General features: G+C 41.2%; 1 protein-coding gene across 1 annotated transcript; it reads left to right on the top strand.

The window, feature by feature from the left end:
- The first annotated feature begins 312 nt into the window (after positions 1-312).
- LOC149179082 (cytokinin hydroxylase-like) lies at positions 313-3,864 on the top strand. Its single transcript, XM_089423772.1, has 5 exons — positions 313-909; positions 1,015-1,241; positions 2,249-2,505; positions 2,597-2,987; positions 3,087-3,864. The coding sequence occupies exons 1-5, from the start codon at positions 393-395 to the stop codon at positions 3,510-3,512; spliced, it is 1,818 nt and encodes a 605-aa protein (XP_089279898.1). The 5' UTR covers positions 313-392; the 3' UTR covers positions 3,513-3,864.
- Positions 3,865-21,432: the final 17,568 nt, after the last annotated feature.

The raw sequence follows: 21,432 nt of genomic DNA, 5'->3' as shown, positions 1-21,432 counted from the left end.
TATCACATTGAAAAATTAGATTCCCTCTCTGCCTATAAATCCATAATTAAAATAAATTTAATTTAGATATATTTAATTTAAATATATCTATTTTATTTCATTACTATAACCAGTATTATATAAATCCATAATTAAAATGAATTTAATTTAAATATATCTATTGCATTACTATAACAAGTATTCTATGTTTGATCGATAGAACAAATCTAATAAAAACATGTTTGATAAATAGATGAGATCTAATAAAATATATTTGCGGGCTCTGCAACTCGAAGTGTTCTTGTTTTAGTTTTTTAGGGTTTTGCAATCACCGGACGTTTAGATAAACTTTACATCCGAATTTGGTGTTATGGTCATGAAACTACTGTAGGGCATTGATCGACAGAAGATTGATGACGAAGGAGACTAGTTGTGATGAATGCTTTGGCCATATTGGCAGATCCCTCCAATACACGTGCAGGAAAAGTGTTGAATTCATTGCACCCGGTTGTCTTTTACATACATTACCGACCGGACATACATACATTATCCTAGGGACTTTATATAAAAGATCTCGCGAACAAGTGGATGGAAAACATTTCTCGAAGAGGAAAAAGGGAGATATCGTGTCTGTCGTGGTTATTTGCAGTTATAATAATATGTTTTTTGCAGCTTCAATGGCCATACTGCTAACAATCTTCTTCTTGGCTGTTATTTACAAGATATATTGCTGCCTCAGTCGACCTCAGAATGAAATGAAGATGATAATGTACCGTCAAGGAATATCGGGACCAAATCCTGTGTTCCTGCTCGGAAATCTCCTCGACATGAAGAAAATCACTGCTACAGCTGCCAAGATGAATTCTCCTGTCAACAACAACTTGGAACCTCGCTTCTTCCCATACTTCGGGGAATGGAAGAAAAAATATGGTCCGTCTATTATTCATTCACATTCTCTGTCACAATTATATATTGCATTTAGTTTATACTCCTTGACAGCTACAGAAAAGTGTGCAATGTGTTGCATGAATACAGGGAAAAAGTTCGTGTACTGGCTGGGAACGGAGGCCGTTTTATATATACAAGAGCCAGAGCTGATAAACGAGATAAGCTCGTCAGGTTCCTTGAACTGGGGGAGGCCCGCATTTCTGAAGAGTGACAGATATCCTCTCTTTGGCAATGGACTTATCATGGCAGAGGATCGGGACTGGCTTCACCAGCGTCGTATTGTTGCCCAGGCGATTACAACCGAGAAAATCAAGGTGCAGGGAATATCATCTACTTAACCTAGGAACAATCTAGGATTAAAGCCACAAAAGGTTTCCAACGGCTTAAACTAGATACGGTTTAGGATTTCCTTTTCTATTTGAATCTCAGATGATAGCCATCAAATTTACAGTGATCACAATTATACATTTATGTCAGTGACAAACCTCATTGTAGGAGAATATTAACTCAATAATGTATTTCTTTCACCTAGACTGAAAAAGCAAATTAACCTAACCTGCAGAAACTTCGTTTTATTAGACAGATTTTTTTTATCCAGACTGTAAGAACATTTGACCTGCCATGTTTCAGTAGTAATTTTTGTCATATATTTATTTTTTATATATTTCACACATTTTTCTTTCAAGTTGCAGGAGTTCTTGTCACTGTAATGAGTGTTTTTTAATGGTTATCAGAAGATGATTTTCTGTATTCCACTTCAATATTTCTTTCACCCAATGGGTGAGAAGAACTTTTTCTCTCAACTTGTGAAATGTCTCACTTCAATGGCCCATGGGAAAAACTTGTGAAAGTGTCTCACTTCAATGAGGAAATTTCTTTCATCTTGAGCATCAGATGATTTTTCTAAGGATTTAAGAATTTTTCATTTCCATGGTATAGCTTTTTCCATTTAACGTTATCAAGAATTTAAGAATTTTTCATTTCCATGGTATATCTTTTTCCATTTAACCTTATCAAGAACACCATTTTGTGGATACCATCTTTTTAATTGAATATTAATAAGAGGTTGAAAATAACTTATTTTTAGGAATATTTTCCAATCTGATTTTACCTCACTTTTATCCATTAAATTCCAAAAATATTTTCAAAATCTAATAATATATATTAATTTATATAATAAAATAATCATAATAATCATTTTTTCTTTCTTATTTAGACCAGTGGTTTACGTTAGATATATATTTAACACATTTTTGCTAATTTTGCTAAGGACTAGTTTTTCCCAGCACAATTATTAATGTCGGTAAGAATTGCCAATCAGGAAATGTTGGCCACGGTGGTGGACGCTTGTGGAGCAGTTATTGATGGGTGGGCCGAGAAGATGAGGGAGAGAGGAAATGGGTTTAGCGTAGAAATTGACGTGGATGATGATTTGAATAATGTAACCGCCCAGGTTATCTCCAAACTATTGTTCGGGAGCAGCTACGAAAGAGGGTTTCAGATACTAGATAAACTCAAGCTTCTGCAACAGACTATTTTCAGAGCTAACAGATTTGTTGGGATCCCTGGAATTAGCAGGTATGGTGAAATTCCCATGTCTATCTATTACGTAGCTTCGCTTCTTCATTGATATTAAAACGAAGGAAGAATGTTGTGTGCACATTGTTAGGTTGATACCCAACAAGAAAGCTCAGGAACTAGGAGCTGAGGCCAACTTCTTAATCATGCGACTCATTAAAGAGCGCCTGCAGAATTCCAGCGCCGGTGCGGGCTTTGGAGATGATATGCTGGGGATTCTGTTATCACAAATGAAAATGGAAGGTGATATGCCCTGTCCGAGCAGCAGAGGGTTAAAGAATTGCATAACAATTCAAGATGTGGTGGACGAATGCAAGACGCTTTTGATAGCAGGGCAGGAAACAACCAAACTGTCACTGACGTGGACACTGATGTTATTGGCGCTCAATCCCGCATGGCAGGACAGAGTTAGAGGCGAGGTTATGGAGATCACCAGAGGAGCTCATCATCCAGACAGCAACATGCTCACCAGAATGAAGAACGTAAGTGGTATTATTAGTATGCTACTGATGAAGCTTTTGATGCCTTTTATATATGGGAGCTGATCATCACAACTCATGTGGGATTAATTATGTGTGCAGATGACTATTGTTCTGAAGGAGTCCATGAGGCTGTACCCCCCTGTTTCTTACACAGTCAGACAGGCCAAGCAAGACGTACAGCTGAAGAGCTTTGCAATACCCAAAGGAATGTCTGTGTTCATCAACATATTGGGCATGCATGGAGACCCTGATATATGGGGAGAAGAAGATGTGTATGAATTCAACCCACAACGATTCCTTATGAGGAGCAATAGCAAGAGGAACATCGGTGGATTCATTCCATTTGGGTTCGGGGGAAGAATTTGTCCTGGTGAGAAGCTAGCTCACATGGAGCAAAAGGCGATACTTAGCATGATATTGTCCAAATTTACCTTCTCTATATCGCCCAATTACAAACACTCTCCCACTTCTCTATTAAGCATCATGCCCTCTAATGGAATGCAGTTAATCTTTCACAAAATATAAACACCCGAAACACCTTTAACAAAACAAGTTTACTCGCATGCGCTGTAGTAACTTCCTGTTTTGTTGCAATGCATTCTGCCTTTTCAAAGTTTATGTATTCTGGCATTAAAAGAGCGGTTTGTCTGTGCTTCAAAGTAATCAGTGGTAAACAGTTGGACTGTCGTTGAAGGTACATCGGTGGCGTTTACCACTGGTTTAGATTTGATTTTAGTGTCTAGCTTTATCTGAGAAATATGCACCACGTTACCTTATTTTAGGTTCAAGCGAAATTTGTGTCCAGAATTTCGAGAGTGATCTTTTCTTTCAGTAAGTGGACCACCACTCATAATTGAAGCGCAAAGCGGAAGTAAAGTAAAAAAAAATTGTCCATGTATATGAAAGGCCATTCATAAACCGAAGAATATTCGGGTAAAATAATGATTTTAATATGTATTTTACAAATTACAAGTAGATGAAGCATCAGGAAATTTCCATTAACTAAATTATATTAATATGTATGGAAAAAAATTATATATAAATAAATATATAGACATTTAAAAAATTAATAAGATTTTTAAGTAGGAAGATTCACTTCCATTTTATTATGGAAATTTTTAATTTTTAAATAATATTTGTTATAATATAAGGAGCCAATAGTATGGTTTATTAATACTACATGTCCAAAAATCATAACAAGTATTTTATAATATTTTTTTCTAAGTAATGAATTTAAATAAAAAATGAAAAAAAACATAAATATTTTGGAAATAAATTTCAGTTTTGATTTTTATATACTACAAAGATTGTCTAAAGTATTTTATGGACATTAACTCTCTAATAATAATAATAATAATATCTATTTTTAAGGTCACACCCAAGCGAGACACCAAATTGGTATATGAGACCCCTTGTTTGTGGGACAAGGGACCCACCTCTGCACAACGATTTGACTGCTAAGTCTAGCAAGGCATACATACTCTACCCCTCTGGTTTTGAACTTGTGACCTCTGAGGAAAAAACACATGCTCTTAACCATTAAGCCCACTCAAACTGTCCACTTAATAATAATAATTAATAATTAAATTAAAATTATAAAAACCCAAATCCAAAATAAATATGCTTATTCAAATAATTAATTATAAATTTTATTATTGAAATATTAAATTTTATTATTGAAATATAAAAATAAACTGAACATTTTAACTAGGCTTTTACCATATAAACACTTACGTACACCATAGATATTTTTAAATGAATATTTGATTATAATTCCTTCACATTATGAGATTAGTATAAATTTCTATTATAAAAAATTGTGCCCAAACATCAAAGAGTCATTGTAAAAATCTCTATGATGGCACAAGAGAATTTCTCGTCCTTTTATATATAAAAAAACTATCCAGTCTTTTCATAATCTAAATCCAACATCAAACTTTCTAAAAGGGGATTGAATACACTTTCCATAAATTATAGATGACATTTTACAAAGATAGGAGCCAAATCAAGTTCATGAGAGAAACCAAAAATTACATAGGATATAAAATACAAATGATATATGACAAAGATAGGAAACCACATTTGCATGATAGGGACTCGAACTTCCTAGAGATAAAAAGTAAATTGCAAATAACCAAAGGCATAACTTGTAAATAATATAAAATCAATTGGGAGGATGAGTTTGGAGACCACCGTGGATGTCCGAAAAGGTTTTTAGGATGTCGGTGAGAAGCAGGGAGGAGGTGATTAAGCCACCTTTATTCCAGGTTTGTGTTTCTTGTTTCTTGAGGGGCCCTTACTACAGGTCATTTTTATAGGTTATAAACTTTCTTTTATATAGAGTTTATCCATGGCTTGTGGTGCAACAATATGTTTACGAACATGTTTATTTATTTACTTAGAGTATTTTGTTGAGAAATGGCAATAATAAATTTTAATCTAATTTGTTTTTAAATTAAATGGTAAATTAAATTTGAATTCTATTCTCATAGCAACATAAAATGGTTAAATTAAGTTTATTAAATTTACTTAACCTAAGAAATTCGAGTTGGAAGTCTTTTGAAAGTCATGTATATGTTCTCCCTACTTTGTAGGAGTCCAATATGAGTTAATTATGAGTTGTAAAATAGAAGACTCACTTTCATGAGTCACTTCAGTTAAATTAGTTCTCAAAGTGATTCAGAGAACTAATAGTGAGTTAATAGTTAGTGGTGACTAGGGTCATGGGGTGATTTACCCATTAAATACAGTGTAAAAAATTACAAAACCGTCAAAATTCTAGCTTGAAATTATGAAAAGAGGTCAAGAACTATGAAAAATGTCAAATTTAATGGCCAAGTCTTTTTTGAAATTCCAACCCTAGTAGTGACAGTAATGAACTCCACTAGTGCTACGCTAGTTAACTAAATATTTACTCATCAGAAACACATGCATATCGATTATGAGAAAGACCCAACTGAGGCTAGAGTGTAGGGACAGTGTAGTATTTGTTTTAGATTTTTCTGAGTTGCATTGATAGTGCATGCATTCAAGAACTGGTCCTTGAGGGTTTAGAGGCTTTATCTTCCTTTAACTACAAGCTATCCTTCATAGAAATTGCACATTGGAATAGAGGATTGGAGAGCTTGTGAATTGGCTAAGCTTTGGCCTTGAGCTTGCTTATGAGTTGGAGATTGAATTTTCTGAGTGTTGGGATTGTTCTAGAGACAACAAGCATTGTAATTTCATCTTGAGTTTTTCGGATTAATACATAAAAAATAGTGGGGTTTTGAGTTGTGGCTTTCTCCGGATATTTATTGTGTTATGTGCCTTTGATTCTCTTCCTCTATTGCTTATTGTTTGCTCGATGTTTATGGGCTTCCGATGTAAAGATTCGAAGTAGATTCTTACTTTAGAAAATTGCATTTGCTTATGGATCTACATGATTTTCTACATGGTATCGGAGCAAGATTTTTTTTGAGCCGGGTGTTTGCATAGCAAATCTGAAAAATTCTATGCAAAATTTTAGAAACAAATTGTAGATCTGGATTCCTTGGGAAAGGATACCCAAATTCAAAAAAGCAATCAGCCGAATCAGAGTTCGGATGAGGAAGATATCGTTTATTTAAAATTAGCTCTCTGGAAGAGATTTCGAAGTTTTGAGTTTCTAGGTTACAAGTGAAAGTCGAATTTGCATACATACTTCAAGATCGACAGATGACGTTCCATGGGTTGAGGCTTGAGTATGCCTTGGAAGGCAGCTCGAATTCCATAGCCTAGAGGGATAGGATGGAGGTTGTGCTAGAGGACAATGGCTTGAAGTAATTTGTTGAACAAGCAATTCCTAAGCCAGCAACTACTGATGCAAAAAACTTGGTTGAGTGGAAGAAGTGTGTGGCGAAGGCAAGGAGGATAATCCTCGAGGGAGTTCGAGATCATATTGTATCAAGTCTCCATGGAAAGGAAACCCCCCATGCTATGTGGAAAACATTGACGGACTTGTATCAGAATAACAGTGGTCAAAGGAAGTTGGCACTAAAGGATAAACTTCGTAAAATCAAGATGGAGAAAGGTGAGACAATTCCAAAGTAATTGACCAAGTTCACTCAATGTTGGGATGAACCTGGAAGTGTTGGAATCATGGTTTTCGAGGAGGATATGGTGATCCTTTCTCTTCTTGGACTCCCAAAGATTTGGCATAGTTATAAGGACTCTGTCAATGGTCGGGAGAAGCTACCAGATTGGGAATGACTATGGTCACATTTGATGCAGGACGAGATCAGGAGGAACACCAGGGATGGCTCTTCATCAAAGACTGATGATGAAAAAAATTGTGCCTTAGCGATTAAGGCGAGTGTTGTTGGGAAAAGTATCTATTCAGAACGCCCCTATCCCACTCTAAGGTGTGACAGTGCCTTAGCAACAAACAAGGAAAACTATTTGAGTATTCTTCTTTATGAGATGTAAATGAAGAGGAATGATAAACTAACCTGTGTCTTGCGCTAGTTTGTTGATCCAATCGCTCCTCTCTTCAATAGCTCCCAGCTCTCTGCTCCCTTACCGGCCCAACTTCACCAAATTCTTGCAAGATCACAGAAGAGAGAAACTACACGAAGATATAGATTTACATTCATAAAAAGCTTAGGATCAGATTAAGCTAAACATGCAAATATAACAAAACATCATTGATACACAGCATGTAGGAGAAACTCAAATAATTTTATTGATATGATAAGAAAGTCCAAGAGGAGATACAACCAAGTGAGTCCCGATCCAACATCTACCTCCCAGCAAAGGAATCCCTTCCTCACCTCCAACAAAGCATAAATCACCCAATGCACTAATCTCAATCTCAAACCAACAACAATTCTCTGCAAAGTACAAAATTCCAGCCTCTGGATCTCTGAGATGAGGGATCCATATATAGATGTAAGCAGAGAGGATGAGTCAGCTTATGTTTTGACTTGTGGCCTCTCTCTGTCAGTTCTTGCTTCCACTTGGAGACTGAGAGCCTCTTACGCATCACTGGTCGAATTCAGTGAGGCAAGTGTCATTGGAGAAGATTCTGGAAGCTTCCATTGTCTCTCCACCTCGTTGAATGACTCTGCCACTTGTCATTTCCCGCTCAACGCACCTGGGTAGTGCATTCAAGTGCGTTGCAACGCACCTAGCTAGTGCATTTGGGTGCTTTGCAACGCAAGCAGCTAGTGGAGCTTCTGAATTGATCTTGATTTGACTAGTTTTGAGCAGTTTCTGGTGGAGAACTTCTGGGAGAAGCTGTCATTGGTTGACCTTGTTCCTTTAGGGGTAGGAACAACACTTTTAGGGACTTTGGATCCCTTGGATTATGGACATTTCATGCCTATAGTTGTAAGGCACAAAAATGTCTATAACAGTTGCCCCCTAAAGTATTAGGTCGTTTATCGGGTGAAATGCTTTATTAGGAGGATCCGAAGTTCTTTCAATGCTGGGAGGAGACCTGTAATAAGATACAATACAATTCATTATTTTCATACTGTTTTCATGATCTAGCTGAGGCGGGCATTCCCATGCTCAGCTTTATAAATTCATTTTTATGTACATAGGACAGACAATCGTCTGATGGTAGACTGATGATTCTGATGAAATCATCATCCTTTCGGTAGGATGATTATCTGTTCTGCAATGTTGTACATGTCAATGTCTTTATTTTTCCTGAATATATATCGCAGCTCGGATGGATGAAACTAGATTCGGGGTCTTCTGTTATGCTCTTAACCTGCAAAGTAATACCCAAACATAGAATTTGCGAAGAAAAGATACCGAGAACACAAATATGCGAAGAAAATATACCCAGAGCACAGAATAGCAATGATTTTATTATTCAGAGAGAAATTTTCACAGGCCTCTTCGAGGGGGCAACCTCCAATAGAGCAGAGCTCGATTACAAAACAAGACACGATGCTCCTCGCAGGGAGTCTCTATCCTTTATATATGACTCATACATGCAATACCACGGGCCAATATCGTGGGTTTTATTAATACCATCTATCTAATACTACCGCCCATTTACCATCTATCTAATACTTCCGCCCATTTGCAACTAACTGTGGTCCCGTCATTAATTGCGGGTTAACCACTTACAAATATTAATATGGGCTTTATTGACTCTTGACTATGACGTGATCCCAAGACATAAATAAGGGGGTTAGGGTGGGACCCTAACATGCCCTCCCCCTTAAGACTAGCCTTGTCCTCAAGGCTGAAGCTGCGGAAACTGCTGAAGAATAGTGGCTGGTTCCCAAGTTGCATCTTCTGGAGAGGTGTCTTTCCATTTGACGAGGACATCCTTAATCATGCGGCCGCGCAGGTGCTTGTCTCGTGTGTCTAGAACCTGTTCAGGTTGAAGCCAGATTGACCCTTCTTCGTCCAATTCAGGTAGACTGGTTTGAACTCGGCAATTGTTCCCAATCACTTTCTTGAGGCACGATACATGGAAAACTGGGTGGATTTTTGCTGTAGGTGGCAAAGCCAACTTGTAAGCCACTTCTCCAATGCGCTGAAGTACTTGGTATGGTCCGTAGAATTTTGGGGAGAGCTTTTGACAACCCTTGTCTTTGAGTGATGTTTGCTTATATGGTTGCAGCCTCAAAAAGACCTGATCCCCTTCTTGAAATTGGCGCTCTGAGCGATGTTGGTCAGCCTGTTGCTTCATACGGTTCTGAGCTTGATGAAGATTCTCGCGCAGATGGGCAAGCATGGTTGCGCGGTGTTGTAGGAGTTGATCCACGGCTTGGACTTTGGAGCACCCCGTGAGATAAGAAGTAGGGGAAGGCGGAAGTTGTCCATAGACTGCTTCATAGGGAGTCATTTTGGTGGTGGAATGATAGTTGGTGTTATACCACCACTCCGCCAGAGGTAACCACTGTACCCAAAGGTGTTGCTTTTCTGAAGTGAAACACCGAAGGTAGGTTTCTAGACATTTGTTGACGGCTTCGGTTTGACCATCTGTTTGCGGATGATATGAAGTACTGAGTTTGAGTTGAGTGCCTTGTATTCTGAAGAGCTCCTGCCAAAAATTACTGGTGAAGATTGGGTCACGGTCGGACACAATAGAAGTGGGCATGCCATGCAATTTGAAGATCTGATCCATGAAAGTTTGAGCAACCAAGGTTGGTGTAAATGGGTGGGGTAGGGCGCAGAAATGAGCATACTTCGACAGTCGGTCCACAACCACCATGATGACTGACTTGTTCCCAGACTTTGGAAGACCTGTAATGAAATCCATGGATACCTCTGTCCAAATTGACGCCGGAATGGGCAATGGTTGTAATGTGCCTGGTGTGTTGACGGTTTCCCCTTTGTGGCGTTGACAGACGTCACATTCTGCTACGAAGGTAAGGATGTCCTGTTTCATGCCGGCCCAAAAAAACGATCTTCTGGTGCGAGCATACGTCTTCTGAAAGCCCAAATGTCCTGCAATGGGAGATGAGTGCAATTCTGCCAAAATGCGACTTTTGAGGGTGGATGTTGGCGATATTACGACTCTGTCCTTGTAGCGAAGAATATCATTCTGCCACGAGTAGCCCTTGCTGGAATTAGGATCTACCTGCAATTGAGAAATGAGTTGGGAGAGCCCGGGATGTGAAAACCATTCCCTGCGAGCCTCTTCAATCCAGTAGGGAATGGGGAGGGAAATTGCGAGCAGAGTACTTTCCTCCTCAAATTGGCGCGACAATGCATATTCTACCCTGTTTTCTTTCCCTTTCTTGTAAATGATCTCATAATCATATCCCAGCATTTTGGCTAACCATTTATTTTTTTGTGGGGAAGATACGCGTTGCTCCAAAAAATATTTAAGACTGTGATGATCTGTGCGGATTTGGAAACGTTTCCCCAACAAGTAAGGTCGCCAGGTCTCGACTGCATGTAAGATGGCCATCATTCCCTTCTCGTAGGTAGATTGGCCCAGATTCTTCCCACTTAGTTGTTTGCTGGTGAAGGCCAATGGTCGCCCTTCCTGCATTAAGACCACTCCAATACCTGTTCCCGAAGCATCACATTCAATGACAAATGATTTGGTGAAGTTCGGTAGTGCTAAGACAGGAGTGGAACACATGGCGGTTTTGAGAGCGGTAAATGCCTGTTGTGCTTCCTCGTTCCAGAAGAAGGAATTTTTCTTTAGAAGTTGCGTTAGGGGCTTCGCTATGCGGCCATAGTTGCGGACAAATTTATGATAATAGCCTGTGAGACCCAAAAATCCTCTCAAGCTTTTCAAGGTCTTAGGTTGAGGCCATTCTTGCATTGCCTGGATCTTTTTGGGGTCCACCTTGACACCTTCACGCCCCACAATGTGGCCCAAATACTCAACTTCTTCCATGCCAAACGAACACTTAGACATCTTGACAAATAATTTATGCGTTCGGAGCAGTTGCAAGAGTAGATCTACATGCTGAAGATGTGCCGCCCAAGTGCCACTATAGATGAGGATGTCATCAAAGAAGACAAGGACAAATTTTCTGAGATATGGTTTGAGGAGGTGATTCATAAGGCTCTGAAAAGTAGAGGGGGCATTACAGAGACCAAATGGCATGACGAGGAACTCATAATGGCCTTCATGAGTTCTGAAAGCTGTCTTGGGAATGCGAATTTGGTGATAGCCTGAGCGAAGATCCAACTTAGTGAATAATTGAGCCCCATTGAGTTCGTCCAGCAAATCGTCAACCACTGGGATGGGAAATTTATCTTTGACTGTTAACTTATTGAGGGCCCTGAAGTCGGGACACATCCGCCACTCCCCATCTTTCTTGAGGACCATGACCACTGGGGATGAATAAGGACTAATGTTGGGACGAATGACACCTGCTTCCAACAATTCCTTGATGATTTTTTCTATTTCATTCTTTTGGGTGAACGGATATCTGTATGGCCGCACATTTGGGGGTTGGGCCCCTAGAACCAATGTGATGCTATGATCATGTTCCCCTCGCGAGGGTGGAAGCTCATGAGGCTTGTCAAAGACCGTCCTATGTTTATTTAAAATCTGTTGCATCTCAGGATGAATTGGCGGAGACATGGTGTCTACTACCTGGATGGCATTAAATTGAGCTACCACTCCATGATGGCCCTTTTTTAACAATTTTTCCATTCTATGCGAGCTGATGATAGAGGGGGCTCCCGCCTGTAGTCCACGGAGGGTATGTGTGGAGTTGTTCTGCTTAAAACTCATATATAACTCCTGGAAATCCATTGTGATTGGCCCAAGAGTGCGGAGCCATTCCGCGCCTAGGACAATGTCGCAACCCCCCATGTGTATTGCAAACATGTGGGTTTTCAATTGATAATCCCCCATTTGAATTTTGACATTTTCACAGCGACCTTCACATTTCATTGTGCCCCCATCTGCAATCTGGACTTGGAAGTTAGAAACTGCCCGGACAAAACAATGTGCTGCTTCAGCGATCTTTTGATGGATGAAATTATGGGTACTTCCACTATCAATCAAGACTACTACTGGATGATGTTTAAGAAAACCCCTGATTTTGAGAGTTTGAGGGGAAGAAATTCCTGCCAATGCATTTAGCGAAATAATTGGTTCATCAGATACAATTTCCTTTTGGTTATCATCTTCGATCTCCTCTGGTTCCTCAAGTGGTGGATCTTCCTCGGTGGAGCTATAGTCAGTGGCATCTATTTGAAAAAACTTGTGCTCTTTGCATTTATGACCCAGGGAATATTTTTCATCACAGTAGTAACATAGTCCTTGCTTCCTTCTTTCGGCCATTTCCGCAGGTGACACCTTTTGAATCTTAAGTGTCTGAGTCGTATTGGGAGCCTGTGAGGGACGACCTTTAGCGGGGAAGTTGGGGCGGCTGGATTGGGTTGTTAATGCACGTTCCACCTTACGGGCTACCTGGCAAGCCTCTGTCCATGTGGGAGGGTGGTGGAGTAGAACCTGAGCTTTGATGGCTTCTTTAAGACCGCTGACAAAGCATTCCATGTAGAACTCATCTGTGAGACCCCTAGTGCGGAAGGCTAAGGCTTCAAAAGCAGTAATATATTCCTCCACTGTACCCGTCTGTCGGAGCTTAGTGAGACGCCCCAAGAAGGAGTCTTCCTGTTCAAAGCGACTACGAAGAGTTTTGGCAAATTGGGCCCAATCCCGAAACTGTCCATTGCAACGCTGATGCCATTCCTTCCATTGCCATCGTTCATTGTCCAAGTACATGGTGCCACCATAAGCTTAGTCCCCTCATCTATGATATGATTCAATTGGAAATACTGCTCCATTTGTGCTAGCCATGCGGACGTGTGAGAACCGTCAAATTTATGCATATCCAACTTGGGAGGTCGCTGACTAGGTGGTGGATGGGTGTGCCAGACGTGATGAGAGTGGCTAGACTCACCCTCATGGTCTTCATGGCCATTATACGCCTCCTCATGGGCTGGCTCCTTTCCCTTTGGGAGTGCATCAGCTATCTGGTTACTTATTCCTTTAAGCTCAAGTTCGAAAAGCTTCACCGCCGATTGGAGGGAGTGCACATGCTCTTCAATTTTGTCGATCCTTTCATTGGCCATCGCTTGGGCGCGAGTTTCTACCATACACCAACCTGAGGACAAAAATTGGGATCGCCTAAAAAATTTTTACTAAGAAATTGAATGGTACCACCTTGCTCAGCTCGTCGTCCTGATTCTGATGGGCTAGGTCACCAATAAGCGCCCCGGAAGATCTCAGACTCTTTTTTTTCTTTTTTTTTTTGGAAAACTCCTAACGGAGTTTTACTCCTTCCTGATCAATACTGCAGTCGCCAAATCCTCAGAATGTCAATGCCGCCAAAAGTCTTGCGAAAATTATATCCAGGGACAGGAACCCTTCACAACTACTCCGATCTGGTGGATCTGAGAGATCTGAATGGTGGAACAACTGCTGCTGCTGATCTGATGGAGCTGCGGGACTGATGTCTGCTGCTGCTGTCCTGGCTGATCTAGAATAGGTGATGTGTGATCCCCCAATAGAAAGGGAACTATGGTCTGGAGGAGTGTTAGGTGCTACAGATCGCAATATACATAAGGGTCTGACAGTAGTACTCGGCCCAATGTTTCAGGGCTCTAACTAAGGAGGATCGACCGTACCCTTAGCCGTACAACCCGACTACCCTATTGTACGGGCAAGTAATCTCTCCGAGTGCTGTTCTCGGTGTACTGTAGCCACAAGACGGCCGAAGGTTTATCTATGGCGAGGTTCCAAGGGAGCTAGGGGGCTTCCTATATACCCAGAGGGTATGTGGAAGACAGTCCGTGCGCGGTTCTGTCTAATGCGCTACTACTCGAAGGGGTACCCACAGGGGTTACAAGGGAGTCCAACAGACGTGACCACCTCTTGTATTTCCTGCGTGCATGCCTCCCCAAATCCGCAGGTTTATGCGCTTAACGACAGATCCCGTGGTTTAAAGACGCCGGAACACGTCTCTAGCCAAAAAAAATTTGCTAAAATTTGGAGATCCCACCGAGCCCTGGAAAGTGCTCTGATACCACTTGTTATGCTCTTAACCTGCAAAGTAATACCCAAACATAGAATTTGAGAAGAAAAGATACCGAGAACACAAATATGCGAAGAAAATATACCCAGAGCACAGAATAGCAATGATTTTATTATTCAGAGAGAAATGTTCACAGGCCTCTTCGAGGGGGCAACCTCCAATAGAGCAGAGCTCGATTACAAAACAAGACACGATGCTCCTCGCAGGGAGTCTCTATCCTTTATATATGACTCATACATGCAATACCACGGGCCAATATCGTGGGTTTTATTAATACCATCTATCTAATACTACCGCCCATTTACCATCTATCTAATACTTCCGCCCATTTGCAACTAACTGTGGTCCCGTCATTAATTGCGGGTTAACCACTTACAAATATTAATATGGGCTTTATTGACTCTTGACTATGACGTGATCCCAAGACATAAATAAGGGGGTTAGGGTGGGACCCTAACATCTTCAATCTCGTCCGATCTTCACTCTGAGTACAAGTCGATCCATGTGAGAAATGTTTTGAAGTCGAACATGGAAAGACATCGCTTGATTACCAGTCGATGATGTAAATTGTTAACAAGCGCGAGAGGAATCACCGATAAGGATGATGACCCTCAAGGTACTGCAGTACAATTCACGTGGTGTGAATAAAGGACTTGGCGTCGAACACCATGCAAAATCTTTCGGTCGAAGGTCATTGATGTATACCTGTCGTCGGAAGTGAGAAACTTGCCATTGAGGCATGCAAGCTTCAAAGTACTGAAGGGGGTGTTCCTAGATCAACTTCTTGGATAATGAGCTGATGTCGACAAGAAGCGGTCCGTCAAAGGAGGGCCTTGATGTATCCCACATCAATGACACGGAACGGAGTAAATGATTTTGATGGAGGTGAAAACGATCTGATGATATATGGTTCAGGGTGGCGGTCATGAAAGAATGAAGTATAATGTATGGTAGTGGATGGGACACGGGTGACTTCTCTAGATGACTTCTCTTGAACATGTCGGCGACACTTATGTGATGGATCGGTAGCATTTACCCCAAAGGTGGATGGTATGGCGAGACCATGGTGATGTGACCGGTGAATGAAACAACCCAACCCGACTCAGGCACGGAGTGGAAGTGTCATGTTCAAGAGCGACTTGCTACCAATAAAGGTTCTTTGAGTTTCTTCCCAATTTTCCCCAGTCATTGTTGACCAGTACCTCTTTATTTTTGTCAAGCTTGAGGAGGATAACATATGCTTGTTCTATAATTTGCCCTTCGGGCAAACCCATCGCTATGTTTTAACGAGCCTAGCGATAGTGAAACTCGTTCTCGTCTAAAGACAAGTTTGTCGCTATTAATCTTTTTAACGAGTCTAACAACAAAGATAACTCGGTCCTTTTCATTTTTAGAGAGTCTGAAAAGGTACGTAAAGTTAACTCCGGAATTCCTTTTTCGTCATCTAATCCCTTAAGTCCGAAAAAGTATAAAACAATACAGAAGGGATGAATTTTCGATAGTTTTAACGAGCCGAACAAAACAAGCGCTCGATCTTTTTGTGCAATAATCCCTCAGGTCCAAAAAGATTAAAATCTAGAGGAGGGATAGCTCTTCCTGTTGCTTTAACGAGCTGGAAGGCCAAAACTCGGCAATCTTTTCATTTTTTACGAGTCAGATGAAAAGAGCTTAAAGAAGACTCGTCTTTTGAGGAACGAGTGATAAAACGGGTAGCAGCTGATTCCAGGTAAGGGTTGGAATTTTCCAATCACGGCAGTGTCACAAGGATGGCTAGTGAAATCACTCTTCACAGCTGTTCCTCAAAATGGGTAAACAATCATATGGAGGTGAATGATCGGCCAATGGAAAAGTGGAGGTGACGGTGCAAACACGACCAAGGCTTTAATGGCTGATAATCTTACATTCACGGTGGTTATTTACCGGAGGTTAGTTCATTTTTTAACGAGCTTAAACGCGGGTTGAAACACTTGCTCGATCTTATGTTTATTTTTTAACGAGCATGAACTATGTGCTAAAACTGCTCGATTATCCAGTCATATGATAAGAATGTCTCATGTAAGATGCCATTTTTTATGGAGCTTGCACCTTACAAAGCTATGCCCCGCATCCTTTCTTTATGCAAGTTCAGAAACGACTAATCCTACGAGTTTAAAGGGTTAGCCTACAGGTTTAAAGGGAGGACCTAAAAATTTAAAAAATAAATAGCCACCCCTTGCTTGCACTCCAAAAGGTTTGCATGCCCCCGGGTATAAAATACGATTTCAAGGTTACCCCTCAATTTGCAGACAAAACATTTATTCTATCAGGAAAGGCCTACCTCTTTCAGGTTACCAAAGATTGTCTCATTTGCGCAGCAAACAAAACACTTCTTCGGCGATGTCTACCGAGATAGACAAAGGTGAGTGACAACGAGCGCCAAACACATAACTTTGACAAGAGAATCTTATTCTAGAATAACCCCTCTTCCAAGACGGACGGGGTACAGACTAGTCATATTCTCCCGCGGAAACCTACCCTATACCCGAAGTTTTCCTGCCGAAGCAGACCAGGACGCATGCCCCCTGGGTTCCAGTCATATCCTTCCGAATCACTCGCGCTCATCGGGAGGACGGACCGTGGGTTGAGACATTTCTTGCGTGAAGAGACCATTTAGGGATGGCATATGACTATTTGCGATGCGTGATCCGGGAAATGAAAGCTGGTCTACGAGCTTGACCACTCTTCCTTCGTGCGGAAAACACATTACTCTAAAGAGTGAGGAGATGATGGCTCCCATGCAATAAATATAGTCTCGTCCAAGGAGTAGGTTATAATCCAAGGGTCCTTGAACGACCATCACGTTCATTTGAACGGTCTTCCCTTTCAATGTTATGGGCACATTGGGGACGATCCCTAAAGGTCGACTGGTTCCTTTATCAAAGCCTGTCAGATTTCTCATTTCAGGCAAAAGCGATGGCGAACCAAGCGCTTTCCAAGCAATAGAGGAAAGGATACTCACAGATGCCCCCTCATCAATGATGGTGCCAGCCATGACCATTCTGTATATTTGAACGATAATTCGGAATGGTATGCTTGCTGGCAAACGGGGTCTGCCTAGTTGGTTCGAGTCGAAGGATACAACTAGGTTGCTTGGAGGTGGGACCGAGTAGACGGCCGGGTATGGCTCTGACGAACTTCCTTCCTGCGATAAAGGAATGGGTAGGTTGCCCCGTGTTCGTCGGAGTCTGTGTTGATGAAGAGAATTTGGACGGTGTCATCCTTATTCTCCTCAGTGACTATATCATTCGAAGATAAAACCTCTGAAGGCAAGACCGGGTCAACTCCTGCCTCGACCTTTTGACTTTCGTCGGGTATGGATTCAGCTGGTTCATCTTCAATGACCGGCGCTCCAGCTGACCATTTGAGTGGGCCGGCTGGATTTTCAACTAACGAAGGACTCGGCAAGAGTTTTTTATATCCAGGAGGAAGTCGTAACGGTGAAACCAGACGATCATCCAAAACTCTTTTAGCTTCGTCTAAGAAGGGACAACGGTGGATGGCGTGATTGCCTTCGCACAGTTTACAAGGAGATCTAGCTCTCCCTTTTTGTCCTGGGACTTCACTTTCGCTAGTTGACGGTGTGCTTTCAACATGGCTATCAGAGGTTGACGCCACCAGATTGTGCAAACGGGGAGACCAGTCCCTTAGTATCCGAGGGATGCAGGGACAATCTCTGTGAAAGTGGTCTCCCTTGCAAATGACACATGGCGATTTAGGCCTGGTCAGTGCAGTGTGTGGATTTTCGTTAGACGACACTCGTTTGCCCCCAGTCGCTTTTGGCTCCTTCTTCTTCTTCTCTTTCTTCTTCTTTTCCCTCTTCTCCTTAGGAACTTGACTTTTGGCTTCGCCAGCCCCATCAAGCGAAGAGGAAGGAGGAGAGGAAGAATTAGAGGAAGTGGAAGGTTGGTGGGTAACTCTGGACTGGTCTAACTGCTGATTCGACTGTTCAGGAATAGTGGTGTTCTGAACGACATTGGTTGAGAAGAGCCAGACCGGCAAGCCAATTGTCAGTCCTGGAAGCGACAATGTGGCCATATGAGGCGCACCAACATCTCCCCAAAAGGAGAAGGGACTAGGATTTCCACCAAGGGGAATTCCTTGGTTGGTAGGCTCCATTTTCTCAACTTAAAGATCAACGCAGGAAAAAGGGTATGAATATTTCGTTTAAAATAAATTTTAACGACGCTTGGACACAACTTGCTTTTTCAATTTTAAAGAGTCGAGAAAAAGCAAAAGATGACTCTAGTCTCCTTCAATTTTTAATGAGCCTGAAGTGACAAGTGCTCAGATGGACCTTTTCCGTTAAGGAGTCTGAAAAGGAACGAAAGGGACTGCTCTGGAGATCTAGGTAGAGGGTGTGCCAAACCAATCGCAAAACCGCAGAATACTTTTTAGGGTACGGGCGGTCAATCTTCCCGAATGATGTGTTCAGTGCATTGCGATCAGTAGGGCGGCCGACACGGCTTCCTATGGATAAAGGTTTTATGCCTATAGGGGTCTCCCAATATATACTCGATGGTACGTGGGAGCACAATCCGTACTGTCACTTATCGTCTCTCAGGAGGAATCACCCAACCATCAGTGAGGCCGACAGTCACCAGGTTTTATGACGCCGGAACACGTCTCTAGCCTAGACCTCTATGTTGTGCGTTAAGTTCCAATGCGTTGTTAATTTCATTCAATTTATTTTAGGTTGGTCTTTCTTAGAAGTTTGCCTTTTTGGATCACCACGAGATGTAGATACAATTCCTAAATGCAGTCTAAAGATGATAAGCAAGCTTTTATCTCTTTTCAACAATGAAAATCCTGGCTACAAGGGGAAAAGAAAGACACAATCTTTTCTCAAAGAGCATAGAACACACTGTAAATGCACTTTTCCTAAATCAAGCCATACAAACTGTCAAAATGCAAATGCACTTGTGCATGTATTTGTTTTCACTTTCTTAATATTGATGCCTAAAAAGAAAGTTGTTTTACAAATTTGAATTCGATTTCAAGTGAAAAACACAAACAAGTTTCTTTTTGAAATCAAAAAGACGATTACGACACCTTATGATTTTGAAGTAAACACTTGTTTCGACACTAGAAATTCACAAATTCAAACCAAAAGACAAAAGTAAAAGCGCAATCAACTGTCAACAGCAAACAAATTTACTCCTAAGATCAAAACGACACTTACGACAGGTCTAGATCTAAGGGTGACAGTATGACTAGTTTACTTTTGTAATGGGAAACTGCAAATGATGTAACAAATACACAAAAACAAATACAGCTTCTTTTATACAACTGAGGCGGAATTAAGGCAAAGAAAAGGGGTTTTCAGATAAGTACACACACTGATAACAGGCTGCAAAAATCAAAGATAAAACTGAACAAAATGAAGCAAAGAACCACAGTTGCACAGGGCAAAGGTTGATCAGCGCACCTGTTGCACAGAGAAACTGAATTGCAGCGCAGGCAGCCCTCTTGGGACCTGTGTTGAAATGCAGAATCTCTTCACAGAGCCTGCGCTGAAGCAGAAACGAGAATTTTCTCTGGGTTCTGGGTCATGGTTTGCAGTTTAATCTATGGTTTTTGGCCGGATAAAAGCTATCAGTAAGGTACAACTAGAGGGATGATTTAAAGGAGGACTAAGAGATGTCACAAAGGGAAATTAGAGCATTTTTGGATCAGCTGTTCAGATCATAAACAGGCCCAGTGAATGGACTAGAGTAGCAGATCTCTACTTTGCATTTGTAAATGGCAAATGCAGTTCAATTCGCCACTCCTAAGTTTATGAGAAGAACAACAATAGAAACACAAATAAACTAACTAGATACGAACCCCAGCTGAGTCGCCAATTTGTTGTTGGGAAAAGTATCTATTCAGAACGCCCCTATCCCACTCTAAGGTGTGACAGTGCCTTAGCAACAAACAAGGAAAACTATTTGAGTATTCTTCTTTATGAGATGTAAATGAAGAGGAATGATAAACTAACCTGTGTCTTGCGCTAGTTTGTTGATCCAATCGCTCCTCTCTTCAATAGCTCCCAGCTCTCTGCTCCCTTACCGGCCCAGCTTCACCAAATTCCTGCAAGATCACAGAAGAGAGAAACTACACGAAGATATAGATTTACATTCATAAAAAGATTAGGATCAGATTAAGCTAAACATGCAAATATAACAAAACATCATTGATACACAGCATGTAGGAGAAACTCAAATAATTTTATTGATATGATAAGAAAGTCCAAGAGGAGATACAACCAAGTGAGTCCCGATCCAGCATCTACCTCCCAGCAAAGGAATCCCTTCCTCACCTCCAACAAAGCATAAATCACCCAATGCACTAATCTCAATCTCAAACCAACAGCAATTCTCTGCAAAGTACAAAATTCCAGCCTCTAGATATCTGGGATGAGGGATCCATATATAGATGTAAGCAGAGAGGATGAGTCAGCTTATGTTTTGACTTGTGGCCTCTCTCTGTCAGTTCTTGCTTCCACTTGGAGACTGAGAGCCTCTTACTCATCACTGGTCGAATTCAATGAGGCAAGTGTCATTGGAGAAGATTCTGGAAGCTTCCATTGTCTCTCCACCTCGTTGAATGACTCTGCCACTTGTCATTTCCCGCTCAACGCACCTGGGTAGTGCATTCAAGTGCATTGCAATGCACCTAGCCAGTGCATTTGGGTGCTTTGCAACGCAGGCAGCTAGTGGAGCTTCTGAATTGATCTTGATTTGACTAGTTTTGAGCAGTTTCTGGTGGAGAACTTCTGGGAGAAGCTGTCATTGGTTGACCTTGTTCCTTTAGGGGTAGGAACAACACTTTTAGGGACTTTGGATCCCTTGGATTATGGACATTTCATGCCTATAGCTGTAAGGCACAAAAATGTCTATAACAGCGAGGAAGGGGAAAGGTAAATTTTT

This window comes from Pinus tabuliformis, chromosome 4_1 (assembly GCF_031772625.1).
Source record: "Pinus tabuliformis cultivar Carrire ecotype Pingquan chromosome 4_1, CPIR1, whole genome shotgun sequence".
NCBI classification, from domain to species: Eukaryota; Viridiplantae; Streptophyta; class Pinopsida; order Pinales; family Pinaceae; genus Pinus; species Pinus tabuliformis.
The sequence above is the reverse complement of the archived record's forward strand: the minus strand, read 5'-3'. Positions and strand labels throughout refer to the sequence as shown.

Coding starts and splice junctions, on each gene's coding strand:
- LOC149179082 (XM_089423772.1), top strand. CDS start 393: ATGACGAAGGAGACTAGTTGTGATGAATGCTTTGGCCATATTGGCAGA. Junction 910..1,014: donor GGAATGGAAGAAAAAATATG/GTCCGTCTATTA, acceptor GCATGAATACAG/GGAAAAAGTTCGTGTACTGG. Junction 2,988..3,086: donor TGCTCACCAGAATGAAGAAC/GTAAGTGGTATT, acceptor TTATGTGTGCAG/ATGACTATTGTTCTGAAGGA.